The 19,351-nt window shown below is 39.5% G+C and overlaps 1 protein-coding gene across 1 annotated transcript in view; it reads right to left on the bottom strand.

The window, feature by feature from the left end:
- Window positions 1-19,351, bottom strand: part of Fam129a (family with sequence similarity 129, member A) — a 151,775-nt gene that overhangs the window by 61,546 nt on the left and 70,878 nt on the right. The window contains exons 4-5 of the mRNA XM_013021860.1: window positions 17,126-17,240; window positions 12,365-12,532 (exon numbers count right to left, since the gene is read on the bottom strand). Of these exons, the coding sequence (XP_012877314.1) occupies window positions 12,365-12,532; window positions 17,126-17,240 (283 nt within the window). The remainder of the gene's footprint in view (window positions 1-12,364; window positions 12,533-17,125; window positions 17,241-19,351) is intronic.

The raw sequence follows: 19,351 nt of genomic DNA, 5'->3' as shown, positions 1-19,351 counted from the left end.
GTTCAAAGCCAGCCCAGGCAGGAAAGTCTGTGACACTCTTATCTCCAATTAACCACCAGAAAACCAGAAGTGGTGCTGTGCTCAAGCAGTAGAGCACTCGCCTTGAGCTGAAGAGTGCAGGGATAGTGCCCAAGCCCAGAGTTCAAGCCCCATGATCGAGAAAAAAAGAAAGAAAAAAAAAGGAATAGTTTTAATTTAGAAATGAAACTCAGCAGGTCATATGACATTTCCTTTACAAAAATATTTTCATTTATCCAACACTAACTAAGCACTACTTTTTCCTCATGCATTTCTTTTTAACTATCTTATTGAATATCTTTTTAAACATTGATTTTTTTTTTTGGTCTGTTGTGGGGCTTGAACTCTGGGTTTGGGCGCTGTCCTTGTGGTCTTCAGCTCAAGGCGAGCGCTCTACTGCTTGAGCCACAGCGCCACTTCCGGTTTTTGAGTGGTTTATAGGACATAAGAGTCTCACAGACTTTCCCGCCCGGGCAGGTTTTGAACTGCGATCCTCAGGTATCAGCCTCCTGAGTAGCTAGGATTACAGGCATGACGCACTGGTGCCTGGCTTAAACATTCATTTTATATTATAAAAATCCTAGTTCTCTACCAGGCATACAACTTAAGAAAAATAAAAATTGACTGGCTTAAAACAAAACATTTTACATATGAGAGCAAGATCACAGGAAGTGGCCATTCTCAGCTTTAGAGGGATTCTGATTAAAACACAGATTTGGGAAGTTTGTCTTCAGAGATTCTAATTCAGTAAGTGTGCAATAAAGCTCAGGAATCTAAGATGTTCTTCCTCTCTCCCTCACCCACATAAACTCATTCAAGCAGTTAACAGAACACATTTTGAAAAATATTGTTAAAGATCTTTCTCTATGGATAAACTTAGATAAATAACATCTGATGAAGCAGTCTTCAGATTGTTTACAATGAATCCATTAATGCTGGAACTATTTCGAGTGGAAAGCTGACTAAAATTTGCACGTGCTTTTCTAGCTACATAGCATAAAAGTACAATTTTGGATTACTCCCAAACATCACAAATGAGATATATATGTGTATATATATATAAAACACAAATAGGCTATACATGTATTCTGTTTCTATTTTGCTAGTAGCTTGTAGAACAACTTATCAAAGTCAAAAACTAATCAAACATCCTTCATTTTACCTAAAAATTATGGGTAATTAGGAGTACTTTAGTTCCTTCAACATGTCTCTCCATTTAAAGGCTGTGTGAACTTAAATTTTCATTATATTTAAAACAATTTCAACCCTGAATATATTGCTATTTTTCACATTTTTTAATTTTATTAATTTATTTTTATTTTCATTTTTAATCCCAACTATATTGCTATATATTATTGCTATTTTCTATAGGTTTAATCTTTATCACACTTTTGCCCTTGTACAGGAAATAAAACTTTTATTGTAGATGTAGTTACTGGAACCTCTGAATTAAGCTAAACATAGATAGATTAAGAGAGGAAATGGCCACAAATTTCATTTAGTTTTAATATTGTTACACAGAACAGGGGGTCTCATAAAATATAGATTTGGGGCCTGGGAAGGTGGCTCACTGGTAGAGTGCTTGCCTCATATGCATGAGGCCCTGGGTTCAGTTCCTCAGCACCACATAAGCAGAAAATGCCAGAAGTGGCACTGTGGCTCAAGTGGTAGAGCACTAGCCTTGAGCTGAAGAGCTGAGGGACACCGCCCAGGCCCAGAGTTCAGGCCCCAAGCCTGACCAAAAAAAAAAAAAATAGGGTTGGGGAGTTATCTATTATTTAAACAAGGGTGATGAATCATAGAGGAATTAAAAGGGATTTGGTACATCTCCTTTATAATAACAATTTAAAAATTAAAAGATAAAAAAAGAGATTTGAGCTTCTAAGTCTAGAGAATATATGCAGAGTCTAATTAAAATATAAGGTTTTTTTGTTTTGTGTTGTTTTGTTTTTTAAGTGAGACAAGTAAAAAACATCTTGGTATGGACTCCTTCCTTGCCTTTAGTGATCAGAACAATATCTTCTTCCTGCCACCAGGAGAAGAGCTTTCTCGTGGGAAATTCACGCCTTGCTTTCAGGCAGAAAGGTAAAGCCAGAAGGCCCTTCTTTTGCTGGCTGCTTCTTGGTTGTTTTTGATTGACAATAGTCAAAATGCTGATGTGGCACCCATTTGGGTAGTCATTTCCCCACTACTTATTTTGCTTATGGCTTCTACATGTCAGACTTCTCATCTGGATACAGTTTCTTTTGCCTGAAATAGAGTTTGTACTAGAGCTTTCTTAATTATTAAGAAAAATAAAAATTGACTGGCTTAAAACAAAACATTTTACCTATGGGAACAAGATCACAGGAAGTGGCCATTCTCAGCTTTAGTGGGATTCTGATTAAAACACAAATTTTTTAATTTGGGTTGTTCAAGGCTAGCCTGGGCAATGTTGTAAGATTTTTGTGTCAAAAGAAAAATAAAGGTGGAATTTAAAACAAAAACTATGAATAATTGTAATAGACATAAATACACCAAATGCTGTGTCTACTTTCAGGTCTTTTTATCCAACAGATATTCTATGTAAGCCTTAAAATAAAATTGTCAGTGTAACTACATTAATACCAGATAAAATGAGTTTAACAAAAATTGAATTAGTAAGGATAAAATATATAAATCATAATAAATTTCATTATAAATATAGCTCACCATGATGTAGAACAATACTAAATAGGTATCCATCTAATGAATACACATAGATATGCACACATCTTAAAATATATAATTCAACAATCAATAGAAATGCAAATCCTAAAGTAAACATACTATAATAGTAGCAAATTTGAACATGCCTTTCTCAGTAACTGATCATTTTTTTCACAGCAAACAATAATTATTAAGAAGATAATTTTGAATGACTGTTGGATATACTTGAGCTAATGGGCATAAATTGCTATAGAATAATATGAAGTGCTTCCAAAAATCAACCCATGTATGGGGCACAAAGCAAGATGCACAAATTTTGACACCATCTGGCTCATGCTGTCTTTCTACAATGATAGTTATAAATCAATTACAAATGCAGAGCACATATTTATAATTTACAAAACAAAATTCTAAAGGCTTGAAATGGTGCGCACTTGTAGTTCTAGCTACTTGGGGAACAAAGATAGGAGGATCAAGATCAAAGGTATTCCAAGTGAAAACATAAGACTCCATCTGAAAAACAAACTAAAAACAAAAAGGACTAAGTGGCTCAAGTAGTGTAGGATTGTATGAGGCCCTAAGTTAAAACCCTAGTACTGTCAAAACAATAAAAATACACAATTCTAAACTCTAACACAATTTTAAGTAACATGCAAGTAAAAGAAGAACTAATAATAACTAGAAAGTATTCAAATTGGAATAATAAAAAATACTACATTTTTAAAATACTGAGATTCAGATGAAATAATATGTAGAATGAAATTTAAAGCATCTCAGTGCTTAGTCTATAGCAGCAGCAGAGCTATGGTTAATGGGTATTTTAATTTTTAGTGTGCCCCTCCAAAACATTAATCCAAAAGCTAGTAACTTAAAATAATGATGAGTATTAATTATCTCTCATCATTATGTGGCTTGGGCATTGTAAAGCAGCCTGAATGGCTGCTTCTAGCCAGAATCCTCTCACGAGGATGCCATCACACTCTGATCACAGCAGCAACTATCAGAGGATTTGACCAGAGAGAGGTGCTCCTCTCGTGGCACATAGCTGCTGACTGCATGCAGGAGCACTCAGGTCCTATCTATTGACACAGCCTCCCTGTGGGCTTGCTGTATGTTTCCCTATGATGACAATAAAGCTCTTTAAGACCTAGGATGTCAGGCAGAGGCTAGTCCTCTTTGGTGGCCTATTTATGAAAGCCAAGCTACCACTTCTGCCACATTCTGTGTATAGGGTAAGTCACAAAGTTTGGCCCACCCTTGAGTGAAGGAAAATACCAGGCTCTCTTTGTGAAGGAAAGAACATCAGCATATCTGCAAGTATTTTAGAACAAGTATGATGGGGAAAGCAAATAGCATTAAATTGAAATCCAGTAATTCGAAGCCCAAGGAAGTAGAAGGAAAGTGATTTTTTTAAATGAATAGAAAACAAGTCTACAAAGCACGAATTCTGGGATTTTATTTTAGGTTGAGGCAAATCAACACACTTCCAGGAGGACTAGTACAATAGAAAATATTGGAGGAGGATGTGGTGCTGTGGCTCAAGCGGTAGAGAGTTTGCCTTGAGCTGAAGAGTGCAGGGACAGCGCCCAAGCCCAGAGTTCAAGCCCCATGACCGATTAAAAAAAAAAGAAAACAGCAAATATTGGAGGAGGCTGGGGGAAGAACTCAGAAGGATCACTGGTGTTGCAGAGAATAAAGAGGCATCATGAAGATATCCATGGAAAAAGGAGAGGATAATGTAAACCTTCATGCCACTAGAGGTAAAAACAAAGTGAACACATTCTTATAGGGAGAGGTAACAAAATCAGGGAAGGACATATAAAAACTTTCTAGAGGTAGCAGTAATGTTCTGTATGCTTTGTAACTACATCATAAATGCTATAGATACTCAATATTTAACTTTGAAAACTCAAGACAATTAATAGAATGAGTAACACTCCTGGCATGGTCTCTTCCATCTGTCTTCTCTCCTTTATTCATGGCTAAGAAGGGGAAACATGGGTTATTATAGTGCAGCATCAGAGAAATTTCTCCACGCAATTCTTGGTGAAAGGATGTTGATTTTAAAAAGAAGTCCATGGATATACACCAAATAGAGTCCTTGTACAATGTTATCTTGTTACATATTAAAATAGCTATCATATATACTCTGTCATCTTAATACGTATGTTTCAATCTTAACAAGTCCCACTTACAAGTTTAAAAAGAAACTTGAAAGCTACTTGAATTTAGCCATAATCAATCAGAGTTCATACCAAAAACTGTTCAGTGACTTTGGAATCTACACAAACTAAAAGTACAGATTGAAAAATTGCTTGAGTGAACTTCAGTTCTTTACTTGTTTAATGTTTTTCTTCTTGTTCCCATCTGTCATCTTTATAAAAATCATATCATTTTACAATCTTTATGCTCAAACAACTATTTGGTTGATAAGAAGTGGGAAAAGGGGTGGGAACTTGGTGATTTCACTGAAATAATACTGGTTTGACAGGCCCAAAGGAGTATTCAAATGTAGTTCAGTGGTAACGTAGCTTTAAGCAACACTGAACTTAAGACTACAAGCATGCAGTGGTGATGAACTCAAATGGTTGATTGACAGCATTTCTCTTTCCTCTAGTTCCTGGTGGAGGCCAGTTTTTCACTTCCAACTCAGACTACTTTGAGAACTTCAAGTAATTTAATCAGACCCAGAAGTCTAAGTAATAGGAAGGCACAATTTAGTCAATTATATTTAAAATCTGCCAACCTATGTGCTCATAGGAGACATAAAGTTTTGATTTAAATTGTCTAAAATCATCTGCGGTTTTCATTTCAGACTATGAAAATTTAACCAGAATATAAGCCACCATGTCAGATACTTTATCTTCAGATTATATCTAAATTAAATTATATGGTCATGTTCAGATGACAGACAATATACCAAAGTCAGCTTAGATAGTACTACTTATAAATTCGATCCATCCGACCTCTCAGAGGACCCTAAGTGATTTATTTCCGATTTCCTTTCCTCTGGATCATGCAACTGTATCAGCAGGGTAGTGGATTTAAAAAGCATGCTTTAAATGTTCAAGGTAATGTAATGCTGAAAAGCAACATGGTAGATCTAACAGGAACAGATGTCCAGGGTAAGGTGACAGGACATTTTGTTCTTTGCCACTAATTAGCTATGACCTACTGAAGCCTTAACAGTCATGAATGAATAAAATAAGTGACTCTCTCCAGAATGCAGAGTTTTATGAATAATCAGCAAGAGCCAGAAAGGGGGAAGTAACAATTGTTTACAGAAAAAGACATGTACTCTCAAAGGGACAAAGAGAAATATGAATAATTTAGCACAGTGTAAACTCCAGGGAAGAATGGAGTCCAAGGAGAGAAAATCATTTGCAAGGATTGCTTTTGGAACCTTACTACTAAAGGAGGAAGTTGATTTCCAATTGAGTGTTTGCTTGTTGGTTCGTTTGCTTATTTATTTTGGTTTTCTGTTTCATTTTGTTTCAATTGAAATACTGAGAATTTAACACAGGACCTCATGCATGCCAGGCAGGTGCTGTACCACTTGAACCACACCTTCAGTCCTAGTTTTTATGAAACAGCAATTACTAAGCATTGTGTTTGCAGTGCATAAAGGTCTCTGTGCATAAAGGTCTCTTTATGCCATAAAATTTTCTTAAGTAAAGGCATTTGAAGAGATGTGTGCAAAAATTGTATCATTGTTTGGCAATCTCCAAACATTATTCATTTGTAGTATGGTGCCTCCAAACACTGGAATATAAGTTAAAAGTTTCCAACTCATGTCTATGTTTGCCCAGAAATATGAGCAAGTGCCACACAATTCACAAGTGTATTTTCAAACATTACAAAAGTTTCTGTCAGAATTGATTGAAGCCTATGCCAGATTCTTAGTCCCTCAAGTAATGAACCTGTTTCACAGGAGATAATGTGCTTTGAATAGAAATTAAGTCAATGAAAATAAACCTGAGAGTTACTGTTAGGTGTTAGAGAGAAAACTCACTGTGTTCAAATAAAAAATAAGAGTTTGCTCTGTCTGATTTGAACTGTCAGGTCTTTCTCTGTTCCCAAAGTCTATTTAATTCAGCAGCATTTATTGAATACTTAAAACATGCTAGTGTCAAAATCAAATCTAATAATGACTTTTGATTTGGCATGCGGTTTCTGGGAAGGAATGTCTGGCACACAACACTGGCAGAGCAACCAATTACAGCCTCACATTCGGTCTGTCTCCCTGTCCACGCACACACTCTTGGAGGTTACGATTGTTACAGGTGATTGAACTGCTCGGGTGTTTGCACAGTGTCTTCACATTATTGCTTTTTTTTTTTTTTTTTGGTCAAAGTCCTCTGATTCTTCCTTCTGGTTCTTTTTCAACCCATTGCCTTCCTACTTCCCCAATCAGCTACTATCTCTTTTTCCTCAGTGCTCATGACGGTATATAGGAACACTGACATTTTGTAAGTGATAGTCCTGGCTGACCTTCAGGCTACTGCAACACTGTTGAACAAGACTTTACTAGATTGGACCTCCTTTGCAGAATTACCATTCATCCAGTGATGGCTGCTTCTAATAACCCCCCCCCCTTGTTTCTTTCTTCCTCCTTTCTCTAGGCTGAGGAAAATGGCTTTCTATTGAATTCTTTCACTCACTCATGCACCTCTGTGTGGTATAGACTTCCACCAGCTGTGTCCTTGCTCATACTTTCTAAGTACCTTCTTGATACTACAATATGCTAGCCTCCCATCTCCCACCAACATGTGGCCACCTCCACAGAACTAGTTTCTGATCAGGTTACCTGTGTGCTTAAAACACTTCAGTGGTTTTCCATTGTGTGGTTAATGTCCAAATTGTTTTGGAGAGTTGCTTGTCTTGAGACAGGTCTTCATATGTATCACAGGCTGGTCTATAACTTGAGATCCTCCTGAGATCCTCCTACCTAGCTTCCTAAGTATTGCAATTACAGACATGCGCAGAGACACCAGGCTTCCAAATTCTTTGAGAGAAGCACTATTGACTTTTGAACTATGAGCCTTGTAATTGCTAGGCAGGTAGTCTACTACTGAAAGGCTGAACCATGCCTACAATCCTTTTTTGTCTTTTTTTTGGTACTGGGGATCGAACCCAGGACGTTGCACTTGCTTGGCAAGCACTTTGTCACTGAGCTACATCCCAGCCCCTACAATCCTTTTTTGCACTGGTTACTTTTGAGACAGAATCTTGCTTTCTGCCCAGAGAACACTGGGAATGTCATCACTGTATTTTTTCCTTCCTAGCATAGCTAGGATGGCAGGTGCACAGTGCCCTGGTCAGTTTCTTCCATTGAGATAAAGGCTCATAGACTTACCTGCCCGGGCTGGCCTGAAACCATGGTCCCCCCAAACTCAGCCTCCTAATATAGCTGGGATGAAAACTATTGTTGAGATGGGGTCTCAGGAATGTAATGCCTAAACCACAAATCTCCATACTCTCCCTCTTGATTGCCATCTCTCTCATAGCTAGAATTTCTGGCATGAGACACCTGCTTCACCCAGATTCTTAATAAGCATCACAAAGCCTGTATCTTGCAGTGTCCCCATCTCCATTTGGCTCCCAACTCCTATCTAAGCCACACCCCCATAAGATTCTCTCAATTCCTTTAATGGGCCCATGTTCTGTGTTGATTCCAGCCCTCATGTATCCTATTCTTCCTACCAAAAATACTTATGCCCTTTCTGACCCATTCACATACCAAGGAATGCTGACCCTGAGCTGGAAGTGCAGATTTGCACTGATAATGACCATTAGTCTAGTTTGTAAGTGTTCAGTCCTCTGTATTTGTCAGAACTTTCACCCATATCTTTAAAACTACAATAATCATATTTTGCAAACTAAAAATCTGAATAGGACTGTCTCAGAACACCTTGGATTGATTCAAGTTACACTTTGTGACAGCTGGCATTCAGAACTGTGCCCTTCCCTAGTCGGAGACAAAGGATTATAGTGGGGCGAGAAAGCCTTAGCTGTTTTAGGTACAGATCTCACAACAGGCTTGATCCTTAGCACAGAGTATGGGAGGAATCAGATGTTCTTTAAAGACTGAGATTTCCTGCTCAATGAAGAGATGCTAATGCTAATGTTAAAACAACACACACACACACACACACACACATACTCTCTCTCTCTCTCTCTCTCCCCCTCCCTCCTTTTCTCCCCATGCATCTGTGTTCCTAAGAAGTATAAATAATCTTTGAAGCATGTAAAATCTGATTCACCCTCAAAAGAGAGAGGATCACAGATCTTGCCCTTGCCCTCACCACCCTTTGGATAAGGTCCAAGAATAGATATAATCAGGTCCTTTGTCAGGGTTCCATAGAAAACACTTCTTCCTTTAAAGACCACCGGAAGTGGTACTGGATTCCAAATGAATCAACTTGGTCAACTAGACATTTGGACCCAACACTCTGGGGAATCATGGGCCAGGCTGTTGCATTTGAGCACTAGAAAACGCATCCACGGACACCCAAGTTAGGATTAACAATGGCCCTGAATCAGCTGCTGGAGTTCTGGAACCCAGTTCTCCACAGAGATATATGGGGGCCAGAGAGCCAAAGGACCCATGGTAGCAGCAGGCCGAGTGTTTCCTCTGCTTGTCTAGGGTGGAAGACACAGGCTCCCAGAAAGCCCTTCAGAGTTTCTGGCCCTAATCATAGTCCTAATTTTCCATCTAATTTTAAACTCTTTTAGAACTATGAGAAAAGTTGTAAACTAGCAGGCTAAAACAATCCTGGTACTCATTTACTGAAGATCACATCATGAATAAAGCCCAGAGTAGAAAAAGTGATTCATTAAGATGGCACTTTGTGCACTAAACACAGAAAAAGAAGCCTGGTGGGAGAAAGCCACCGGCTCAGCAGCCTATGACAGCCAAAGTCTGCTCCTGAAATGCTGCGAGGGACTGTGGTTCTGACTGAAGCTACTGGAGGTCATGTCCAATTGTCTACAGGAAGTCTCTGGAAGGAGCACATGGTCACTGGACAGAATAATGTGCCAAAGGACGTGGGTAATATAACTAGACCTATTGCCTTAATGCCTTTGATAAAACACTGGAGCTAAGAGCTGGGTTCTGAAGTAACTGAAATCTTCCATAAATGGTATCTGACTGTAGGCCACAGAGCATCCAAAGCTCCTAGAGAAATTCCTATTATGTACAAGGAAGGAGAATGCAGCAAGGCCCATTTTGGCTAGGAAGAGAACATTCTCTGTTCAGTGAAATTCCATGGGTCCTGTGTTTAGTGCCAACTGCATGCTCATACTAGACCAAAGACAGAAATATTAAGTGTAGTGAAAAACGAGCTAGACAGACCAGGCAGTGCTGGACAGACCAGCCCGCTAGTTTTCTTGCCACTAAAACATCAAAACATCAAGACAAGCTCTTAAGAAAGGGTATTATGTTTGTAACGTCTTTGGGTAAAAATCAATATGATGTGACCCGAAGGAGTAGGAAGCCCCAAGTTCAAACCCCACTACCAATAACAACAACAACAAAAATAAGTCAAATTATAAATGTTCCTTGAACTTGCTATAGTAAAACCAATTCTGATCAGCCTCTGATGCACAAATGAACTGGCTGAGATGCATCACTAGTGACTGCTGTTCTGTGGACCTGACAGTCTCAAGGAAACTACTGAACTTTAAAGTACACATGTGCTCAAATTAGTCATAGCAGGGAAAGAGAAGCCCTTGGAAGAGGCCACTTAGCTTAACCAAAGAGGCCTCTTCTGACAACTGTAAACTGTACACGTGCTTCTTTGCTTACCTCGGCATTGCATCTCAACAAACCCATCATGAGTTGAAAATACATGTCATGCGTCAGCTTACCAAGCATCCCAGCTCAGTATCCGCAGCAATCGCCTACATCTGGACAAAAATCTAACAAAACCTGACTTGCAGGGGCAGGGAGGGAGGAGTTGGGGAGGTGGGACAGGAAGGGATGGTAGGGGAAAAACAAAGGAGGAGGTAACAATACTTGATAGGAAATGTACTCATTACCTTTCTCATTTAAATATAACCCCTCTGTACAGTATCTTTACAATAAAAAAAGTATACTAAAAAAAAACCCTGCTTTGTAGTGATGTGTGGAATATCTGACATATATATACAGGTGATGGTTTTGTAGGCACAGGGCTGCAAAAATCCCAAAGCATAAGTCATAAAACTCAGGTAACACAGAATAGTGTATATTGAGTGGTTATCCTCAGGCCTGTGGCTGGCTTGAAGCTGCCATTCACTGCTACTGTGTAGCATCAAAGGAGAACATCGGTAGCCTAAAAGTGTAACACTTTTGTAGCATCAAAAACTGGAAGGCAATATAAGTCGAACCACTGCTAAGTTGGAACTTAGTGCACTTTTCTTCTTTAGTCAGTAACTTGTAGTTACATTTTAACATCTTAGTTTGGCAACTATCAAATTAGAATTTATGGTTGGGTTTGTCTCTCTTCCTCGTTTGAATTTAGATTTCCAAAGGCAGGAACTTTCAGATGCTTCCTTACTCTGTTTACAGCACCTACACACAGGTTGCAACAGTCAGCCCCTTGTGGTATTTGATAGGCTGCCTTCCAACTGCCAAAAAATGTAGGATAGATATCTGTAACTGAGGCTTCATGGACTCCAGCAAAACCATCATTCATATCAAAATGTCAGAAACCACCACTTATTGGGATAAGAAGTCTCTTTTACTGCAGATGGAATATTAATTAAATCTAGACCTCAAGGCCATGTGTGGATTTAATTAATGAAACAATACCACTCCAAGTGTGACCCATAGACTAGCAGCATCTGCATCATGTGGCAGTTTCTTAGAAAAGCAGAATGTGGGGTCCACCGTAGTCCCATGAATTGGAGTGTCTGAGGGTGCAGCTCAAGCGCCTACCTGTGTTTTAATTAATATCAGTCAAGCAGTTCTCAGTTTTGAGAATCACTGCTAGGATTTTGAGCAATATCCTCCAAAGGCTGGTGTGTTAGAAGATGTGGAGCTCACTCTGGAGATGGTGGGGACTTTAAGAGCCGGGCATATTGAAGGGTTTGGGGGTCTGCTCTGGAAGGGTGTTATGAGACTCTGGCCCTTTCTTGCTTTCTTTTTCTTCCCAGACATCACAGGTGCCATATCATGCTCTCACCCAGATGTGTGGCCTTGCCACAGGCCCCAAAGCAAGAGCCCATGATCCATGGTCTGGAACCTCTCTACATGTGAGGCAAATTAACCTTATTCACTACAGTGACAATTAGTGATGGTCACCAATTGGGAAACCAATACTAATGGCAATGAAATATGCAACTGATCTTAGTTGATATTCAGAAGGTGAAGATAACTGAGAAACATTTTTTTCTTGGCATATAGATTAAATCACCAGGAAAAGGAGAATGGATTATCTGGCAAGCAATAGGCAAGAACAAACACAGCATGGTGGAATGCAGGCTGACCCCTGCCACCATTCCACATCAGGATTCACTGACACTCTGAGTTCCTCTTGTGCAAAACTCCCTTCACTTGGTTTTCTCTCTCCTTCCCTGGGGTTGCACAATCACTGGCAGCTCTTTTTAAGAATCCAGGAAGCAGATGATAAGCCAGGGCAACTCAGAGCACGAAGCCCCTGGGAATGAAGCGTACCGTGATTCAGGTGTCTGATGCAGTCACTCAGAAGCGCACTGAACTTCTTCTGGTCCGTGGCCTCGTGGAAGCAGAAGTAGCCGTGTCTGAGGAAGGGTTGCCACAGGTACACTGGGAATGCCTTGGGCAGGACCACAAAGGGCTGAGTGTTTTCCTTCTCACTGGTGGCTGAAAAAGTATTGGAAACGCACATCATTTAAAAACATGTGGCTTTCATCTCCTATATTGATTTCAAGTACCTGGGAACCCACATGAGATGGGAAGTGGGTGAGAAAAACTGGTCATTGAAGCTCTACTCTAGCCCTCCACCAGCTCCACTACCTCACTCTCTATCAGGAACTCCATCATCAGGGGGCTCCTCCTCCTCAGGAACAGCCACAGCCACTGAACACAGACAGCCATGTCTCAATACAGAGTTCTGCAGACAGAGTTCACTTGCTCATGCATGCTCTCTTTACCCTGCAGGCTCCAGTTTCTCCAAGCTTTTCTTCATCCTGTCACAGCTGAGCAAAAATTGCTGTCTCTGCCACCTGCTACGCTGCCCCTCTAACTCCTAACTTATACACAAGATCATTAATGTCACCCTGACCGCCAGCCATGCTTTCTTCTTCCTTCTTGTCTTTTCTTTGTACTCAGGGACTCATGCGCACTTGGTTTACCTGAAGTATGCCCCTAGCACCGCTTTTTGCTGATTAACTGGACATAGAATGTTACTGATTTTTCTGCTTGGTCTGGCTTCAAATCAGCATCCTCCAAGATTCAGTCTCCTCAGTAGTTTACAAGAGTAAACTTCTACACTAGGCTTTCACCATCCTTTCAATCTGACCTGAAACATCTGTTGCTGCTAATGATCCCTTCTTTTAAAACTATTCTTTCCCGGGCCTGGGAAGGTAGCTCAGCAGTAGAGTGCATGCCTTGCAAGCATGAGGCCCTGGGTTCGATTCCTCAGCACCACATAAACAGAAAAGGCCGGGAGTGGCGCTGTGGCTCCAGTGGTAGAGCACTAGCCTTGAGCTGAAGAGCTGAGGGACAGAGCCCAGACCCAGAGTTCAGGCCCCATGACCGGCAAAAAACAAACAAACAAAACTATTCTTTCCCACTGACTCTCAGGGTCACCTTGCTCCCAGTTTCCTTGATGTTGAATGAATAGATGAGCTATGTTAACCTAGTTAGAAGCCTTGAAAAAGAGAGGATGACACTCTGGAGGCTAGAGGTGTGTAGCTCAATGGTAGAGTACGTGCTTAGCATGTAAAAGACCATGGGTTCAATCCCAGCATGGCCTATCTTCCCTCAAAATCAATTCCAAGAAACTCATGTTAAACTATGGGACCAGAACTATTCAGAACCAAGACATCAGCCGTGTTTCTTTCATGTGATCCTGCTATATGACATTGCACGTGTTAAAAAGTCCCAACTTTTTTCCAGCATCAGAAAGAACTCACAGAAGGGAAAATTAGTTCTGTACTCCTGGCCTACAGAAAAGGTTCACCCATTTCTGAGAAAATAAAGAAAGAACAATTCTCTGAGAGGTTAGTGACGTTCCGTATTTAGGAGTGAGTCCAGTGCTGAGTACCATGGCTAGCCTAGCTACCAGAGTAAGACCTTGTGGTTAAAAAATAAATAAGCTACTGACTCACCTACTAAGGAATAGATTATAATCGTGATTCATACTTAGCCATGGAGCAATGAATAAACCAGGATTGGCTTAAGTGAAAACTAGATTTTAGGGGCATCTATAGGTGTACTGTTCCATCTGGAATCTTAAGGGTGTGGGTTTTTCCCTTTTGTTTGATCTTGGCTTTTTGTTTTCTGAGATAGTATCTTGCTTGACAGCTTCAACAGACCTTAAATTCATGATTTTTCTGTCTCATCCTCCCAAGTACTAGGATTACAGGCATCCTGGCTTATCAAACCTGGCTTAATATCAGAAGGTAACAGAAAGGACAAATGCTCTGGAAGCTGAGGTTGGAGCCCATGAGTGCCTAGCACAATGCCTTGCACAGAATATCATAAGAAGGCTTAACATATGGAGGAAAAAAGGATGAGTAGTTGAATGCTGTAGAGACCTCTAGTTATAACACACTGTTTATTCTCTCCCTTCTCAGCAATAAGACTCTGATTTTTAGTTAGACAAATAACCATACAGAATAAAAACATACCCACATTTTCAGCCCCCCTTGTAGTTTTAAGTTGTGGCTTGTGAAACCTGAAGGTATTGTTGAGGGAGATGGAGAGAGAGGAAAACAGGGAGGAAAAGAGGGAAGAAAAAGGGAGGGAGAAAGCAGGAAAGCAAGCAAGAAAGAAAGAAGGGAAGGAAGGAAAGAAGGAAGCAACAAAGAAACAAAGAGAAAGAAATACACTCCTCTCCCTTTGTCTTTCCTGGTAATTCCAGCTATGGTTAGAACTCTAGCAGCCATCCTAGACTCGGCTAAAAAAAGGACCCATACCTAGAAATAAAAGAAGAGAAAGCTAGAAAAAGCTTAGGTTCCTAACAGATATATAAGTCTGCCACACCAACCCTGAACTAATACCCAAGTGTTTTTAGCAAGATAATAAACCCTGCTGTATGTAATTGGAGATTTTTTTTTTGTAGTGTGCAGTAAACCAGATTCTAACTAATGAAATGCCAGCTAAATGAATGGCTCTAGTGAAAATGTGGGGGAGGGGGATTTTTTGATCTATCACCCTTGCCATAAAGAACACATATTTATTCATAAGCTATGAGTGCCTTTTCTCAAGCAAGGTTAATTTCTCTCCTGGTTTTTTCTTTGTGTGTTTAATTTATCCTCTGCAGTAGAAACAGCGTCACACAGAGAGTCCTGATTAACATAGTTTTGTAAAGCAGTTCTTGTCTTTTCCAATGTGTCACAATTTTGTGCAAACAACTATTGACCCTTTGCATTTCAAAGTTTCACTCCCATTAACCCGAAGTCATCTCTTACTTAACCTTTTCTAACAATTTTCCAAATGCCATCATTAGTCTGCATATTTTCTGTGTTGAGTTGCAGTGATATCACAAATGATCCACTGTGGAATATTCTATTTTTAAGATGTAGAAGCTCATGACATAAAACAAAAATAGTCATCAGATGTCCCAGTAGGAAGCCCTGGGGCCAATGCACATTAGTCACACAGGCCTTGTGCTTTGTCCTTCTCTTCATTCCTTCTGGTAGGATTTCACCAATAAATCAATAAATACATTGTTCTGAGTGATTTCATCAGAAAGTTCTGGAAAGACTATCAAATCAACATGTTGCTTTCCCATTTCTCCATGGAACTCCACAGCAAAGATAGCATGATGTTGATAGAAAATACAAAATATAAGAATAGATATAGGGGCTGGGAAGGGGGCTCAGTGGTAGAGCGCTTGCCTTGCATGCTCGAGGCCCTGGGTTGGATTCCTCAGCACCACATAAGCAAAAAGAAAAAAGCCGGAAGTGGCTCTGTGGCTCAAGTGGTAGAGCGCTAGCCTTGAGCTGAAGAGCTGAGGGACAGCGCCCAGGCCCAGAGTTCAGACTTCACGACCGGACCAAAAAAAAAAAAAAAGAAGAATAGGTATAGTGCACAGAAAGTATGTTTTAGTCTAAAGTATATTTTTAAGTAATAATTTGTTATTCTAGGATTTTGAACCAAGTGCTAGTCCTAGGAATATGTTTTTTAAAAGCATCATGCTAAGCATTCTGCACCAAAATAACAACAGATAAAATGATTACATTTTCCCCATGAATTTTAATGAAATAATTATGCCCATTAATAAAGCTAGTGCTATCTACAAGAAAGCAAGTAATTACAGGGTGGTATGATTTACACAAAGCCCCATGGAGTTTTTATTACATTATCCACAGTTCACAAGTCTCTATGAACTGCTCTATGTGGTCTACTTATCACTCATCCCTTTCTCTACATGAAAATAAATGGAATGAATACGAAACAGAAACCAGGAGATGCAGCAGCTTGCTACTGAAAACATTTGTAAAGTTAGGACTAAATCCAAATCATAATTCTCAGGCCAGTGCTCTCTCCATTCAGCCCTATTTATAAATATGTAAATTAATGTGATGTCTTTTTATATCCAGTAGTTGTGAGTTACTATAAGATTGCTTAATGAGATTTGTGTGTGCGTGTAGGCGCGCATGAGAGAGAGACTGATTTTATGATATTTTATGTATTATTTATTACTGTAAAGTTAGAAGGATAATAAATATCCCACATGTGAAGACTGTACATTTCACAGACTGAGACATATCTGGTTATTTCTGCTGCCCTACGTGGTAATATCATAGCCCATCTTATATTCAAAAAGCTTCAATATTCCTGGCTCATAGCATATATGTTGTGTCTCAAAAAATTTATTCGTGTCATTAATTGGGGTGTAAAACTATTAATGTGGTACAATATCTACCTGAATTAGAGAAATTATATCTCCTATTTGTCTACGGAACATGGGTTTCTAGTCCAAGGTTTCTCCGCCGTGGCATCACTGATATTTAATTTAGATAATTCTTCACTGTTGGGGGAGGATGTCTTGCACACTGTGGGGTCTTGGCAGCACCACCGGCCTTCACTGGCCGAATACCAGATATATAATATAATGAATATAATATAACATAACATAAATACCATTTTCCAACTAATAGGTCTCCAGGCACTGCCGAATATTGCTGGCAGTAAAATCCCTCTCCCCCACTGAGAGCCACTGATGTAGCTAAACAAAGCAAATGAAGGGACTTTCCCCCTGGAAAACATTGCTCAGAGACTCACCAGTGGGGTCTGGGAAATGCCTATCAGATAACACGTTATATTCATCTTCTGAGGTTAACACCCTGCCACCAGCAGGAAGAATTCGGCTTTTAGGAGCAGCTCCTTTCTGATAGGCCTAAAAAGAAAAGGCATTCATGAATGAGGTTTCCCCTGTTTGGAGTTTTGAAAAATATCAGAAAGATTACAAATGGGTAGACTCAGACATATATACCCAGAGATAGCAAACCCCATACTATGTCACTGATTTTTTAAAAAGACATTTTGTTAAACCTGCTACACTCAAGGCACTGTTTATTACTTTTGTGTGGTGGGCACAGTATGGTAAACCAGTGGTCTAATCTCAGGGAGATTCCAGGTAGATTGTTCTCAAACGGTGAAAATAGAATCTCAGAAACACCTACATAGATAGTGTGTGGCTTATTTACCATTTCAGCTCTGACTCCTGAATCATTCTGATAACCACAAAGGTGATGATCACACCAGCATTGCACAAAAGGCTTGGTGGCTGATGTGGGCCACGGGTGGTGACTAATGAGGTGGTGGGATGTATAAATGTAACCATGGTTACCACACAGTCTCATCAAAGACATTTCTATGTAGCCATGATAAAAATGTGCTGCCATTTTGCCCTGAGGTATAGCAGTTTTGCAGTAAAATGACTAGAAGTACAGCTTGTAACATCGGAATGAATTGTCGCAGGCAGACAGGAAGCCCTCTTGCCTGAGCCACGCCAGAGGCACAAACACTGCTAACGCAGCTGCTCAGATACACCCATAAGAACATACTGATCAGATAAAATTCAAGCATGTGCATCTGAGGGGAGACTGCATGTTTGCATAAAATTTTGAAAAGAACAGCCTAAAAGCAAGTTGAAAATTGAAACAAGATAGTGTGGTATGCAAAATCTTGGGTATACTGTTGGGAAAAACTATAATAACATTGACCTGGGCAGCAAACTCAGAATAATAACAACATATTTAGTATTCAGAACATAGTAACTGAAAGGACGCAAACCAAACAAACCTAGAGGTTTCTAAGAAGTTTATTTTCATACTTGTAAGAAACACTAGTCAACTGCTCAAATCCATCAGAGACCCAGAGTGTAACAAAGAATGGAAATTTGTATGACTTTGAGAAAGTTTAGATGCCAATGGATTCCTACTAGACTCAGATGTGAATTGTGTCTTTAGTTATCATAAGCCTCAATGTTGGCTTTTGTAAACATTGTATCACTTAATCCTGAAGACAGCACAATAAATTAGGTATTATCTTCCTTTTCAAAGTAAAGTGAGAAGATAGAGGCTGAAAGAGGTCCAATAACTAGTCAACACTGAGTAGGTAACCAACCCAGGACTCCCACTTACCAGTAGCCCCCAAGTATAGGAAGTGGGGAGTAGTTATGAGATGATAGGTATCCAGCTTCCTGCTTAACTACCACCAAGCTGGACTCTCCATACCAATCATAGGCAGTTCATAGGTATTTAATACCTAGCTCTTAGGTGTCCTTTTAAAAACTACTCCAGTAAATTATAAAATAAGGTATTATTAAAATTTTAACTAATGATGACTAACTGCATGGACTTTTTCTTTAAATACCCAAAGGGGTCCTTAAAAATATTTGATTCTTATCTACTTCAGTCACCATAGCTTAACAACCTGAACGCATTAGTTGAAAATTATGAGCAAAGAAAAGAAAGCAGCACAACTGTCGTACAATTGTAAGAAAACGGAGGAAGTTTTGTAAAAATGAAGAAATGAAACGCCAGATTTTGATTCACAATGAAACTTGTTAAACATAGTGCAAACTTCTATATATTCTAGGAATAAGCTCTACAAGTGTATCCTCGCAGTTGACAGAGTGGTAATCCCACCAACATTTGTCATATATTAGGCTTACCCAGAAGCCTGGCCATTCTAAGGGCTTCAATACTTTTATTCACTTAATCCTTGGCACAATGCAATGACAAAGGGATAATGCACACCATTTATACTTAAGAAGCCGAGGTTAAAGAAGATATCTCTTGTAACAAGCACTTATGTGATTGGAAGTCCATAAAGTTCACTAGCCATTCAGCCATCCTGTCTCATCTCCAGATTCCCTGAAAGGACTTGGTAAGGAACCATGCAAAATGTAAGGTGATTGCTTACAATTATTTGTAGAGTATTGATAACTTGTTACTGAATGTAAATAAAGTATTGAATGGAATCCTAATATAGACAAGCAGA

Source organism: Dipodomys ordii, unplaced genomic scaffold (assembly GCF_000151885.1).
Source record: "Dipodomys ordii isolate 6190 unplaced genomic scaffold, Dord_2.0 Scaffold57, whole genome shotgun sequence".
Classification (NCBI taxonomy): domain Eukaryota; kingdom Metazoa; phylum Chordata; class Mammalia; order Rodentia; family Heteromyidae; genus Dipodomys; species Dipodomys ordii.
This window is presented reverse-complemented; position numbering and strand designations above follow the sequence as displayed.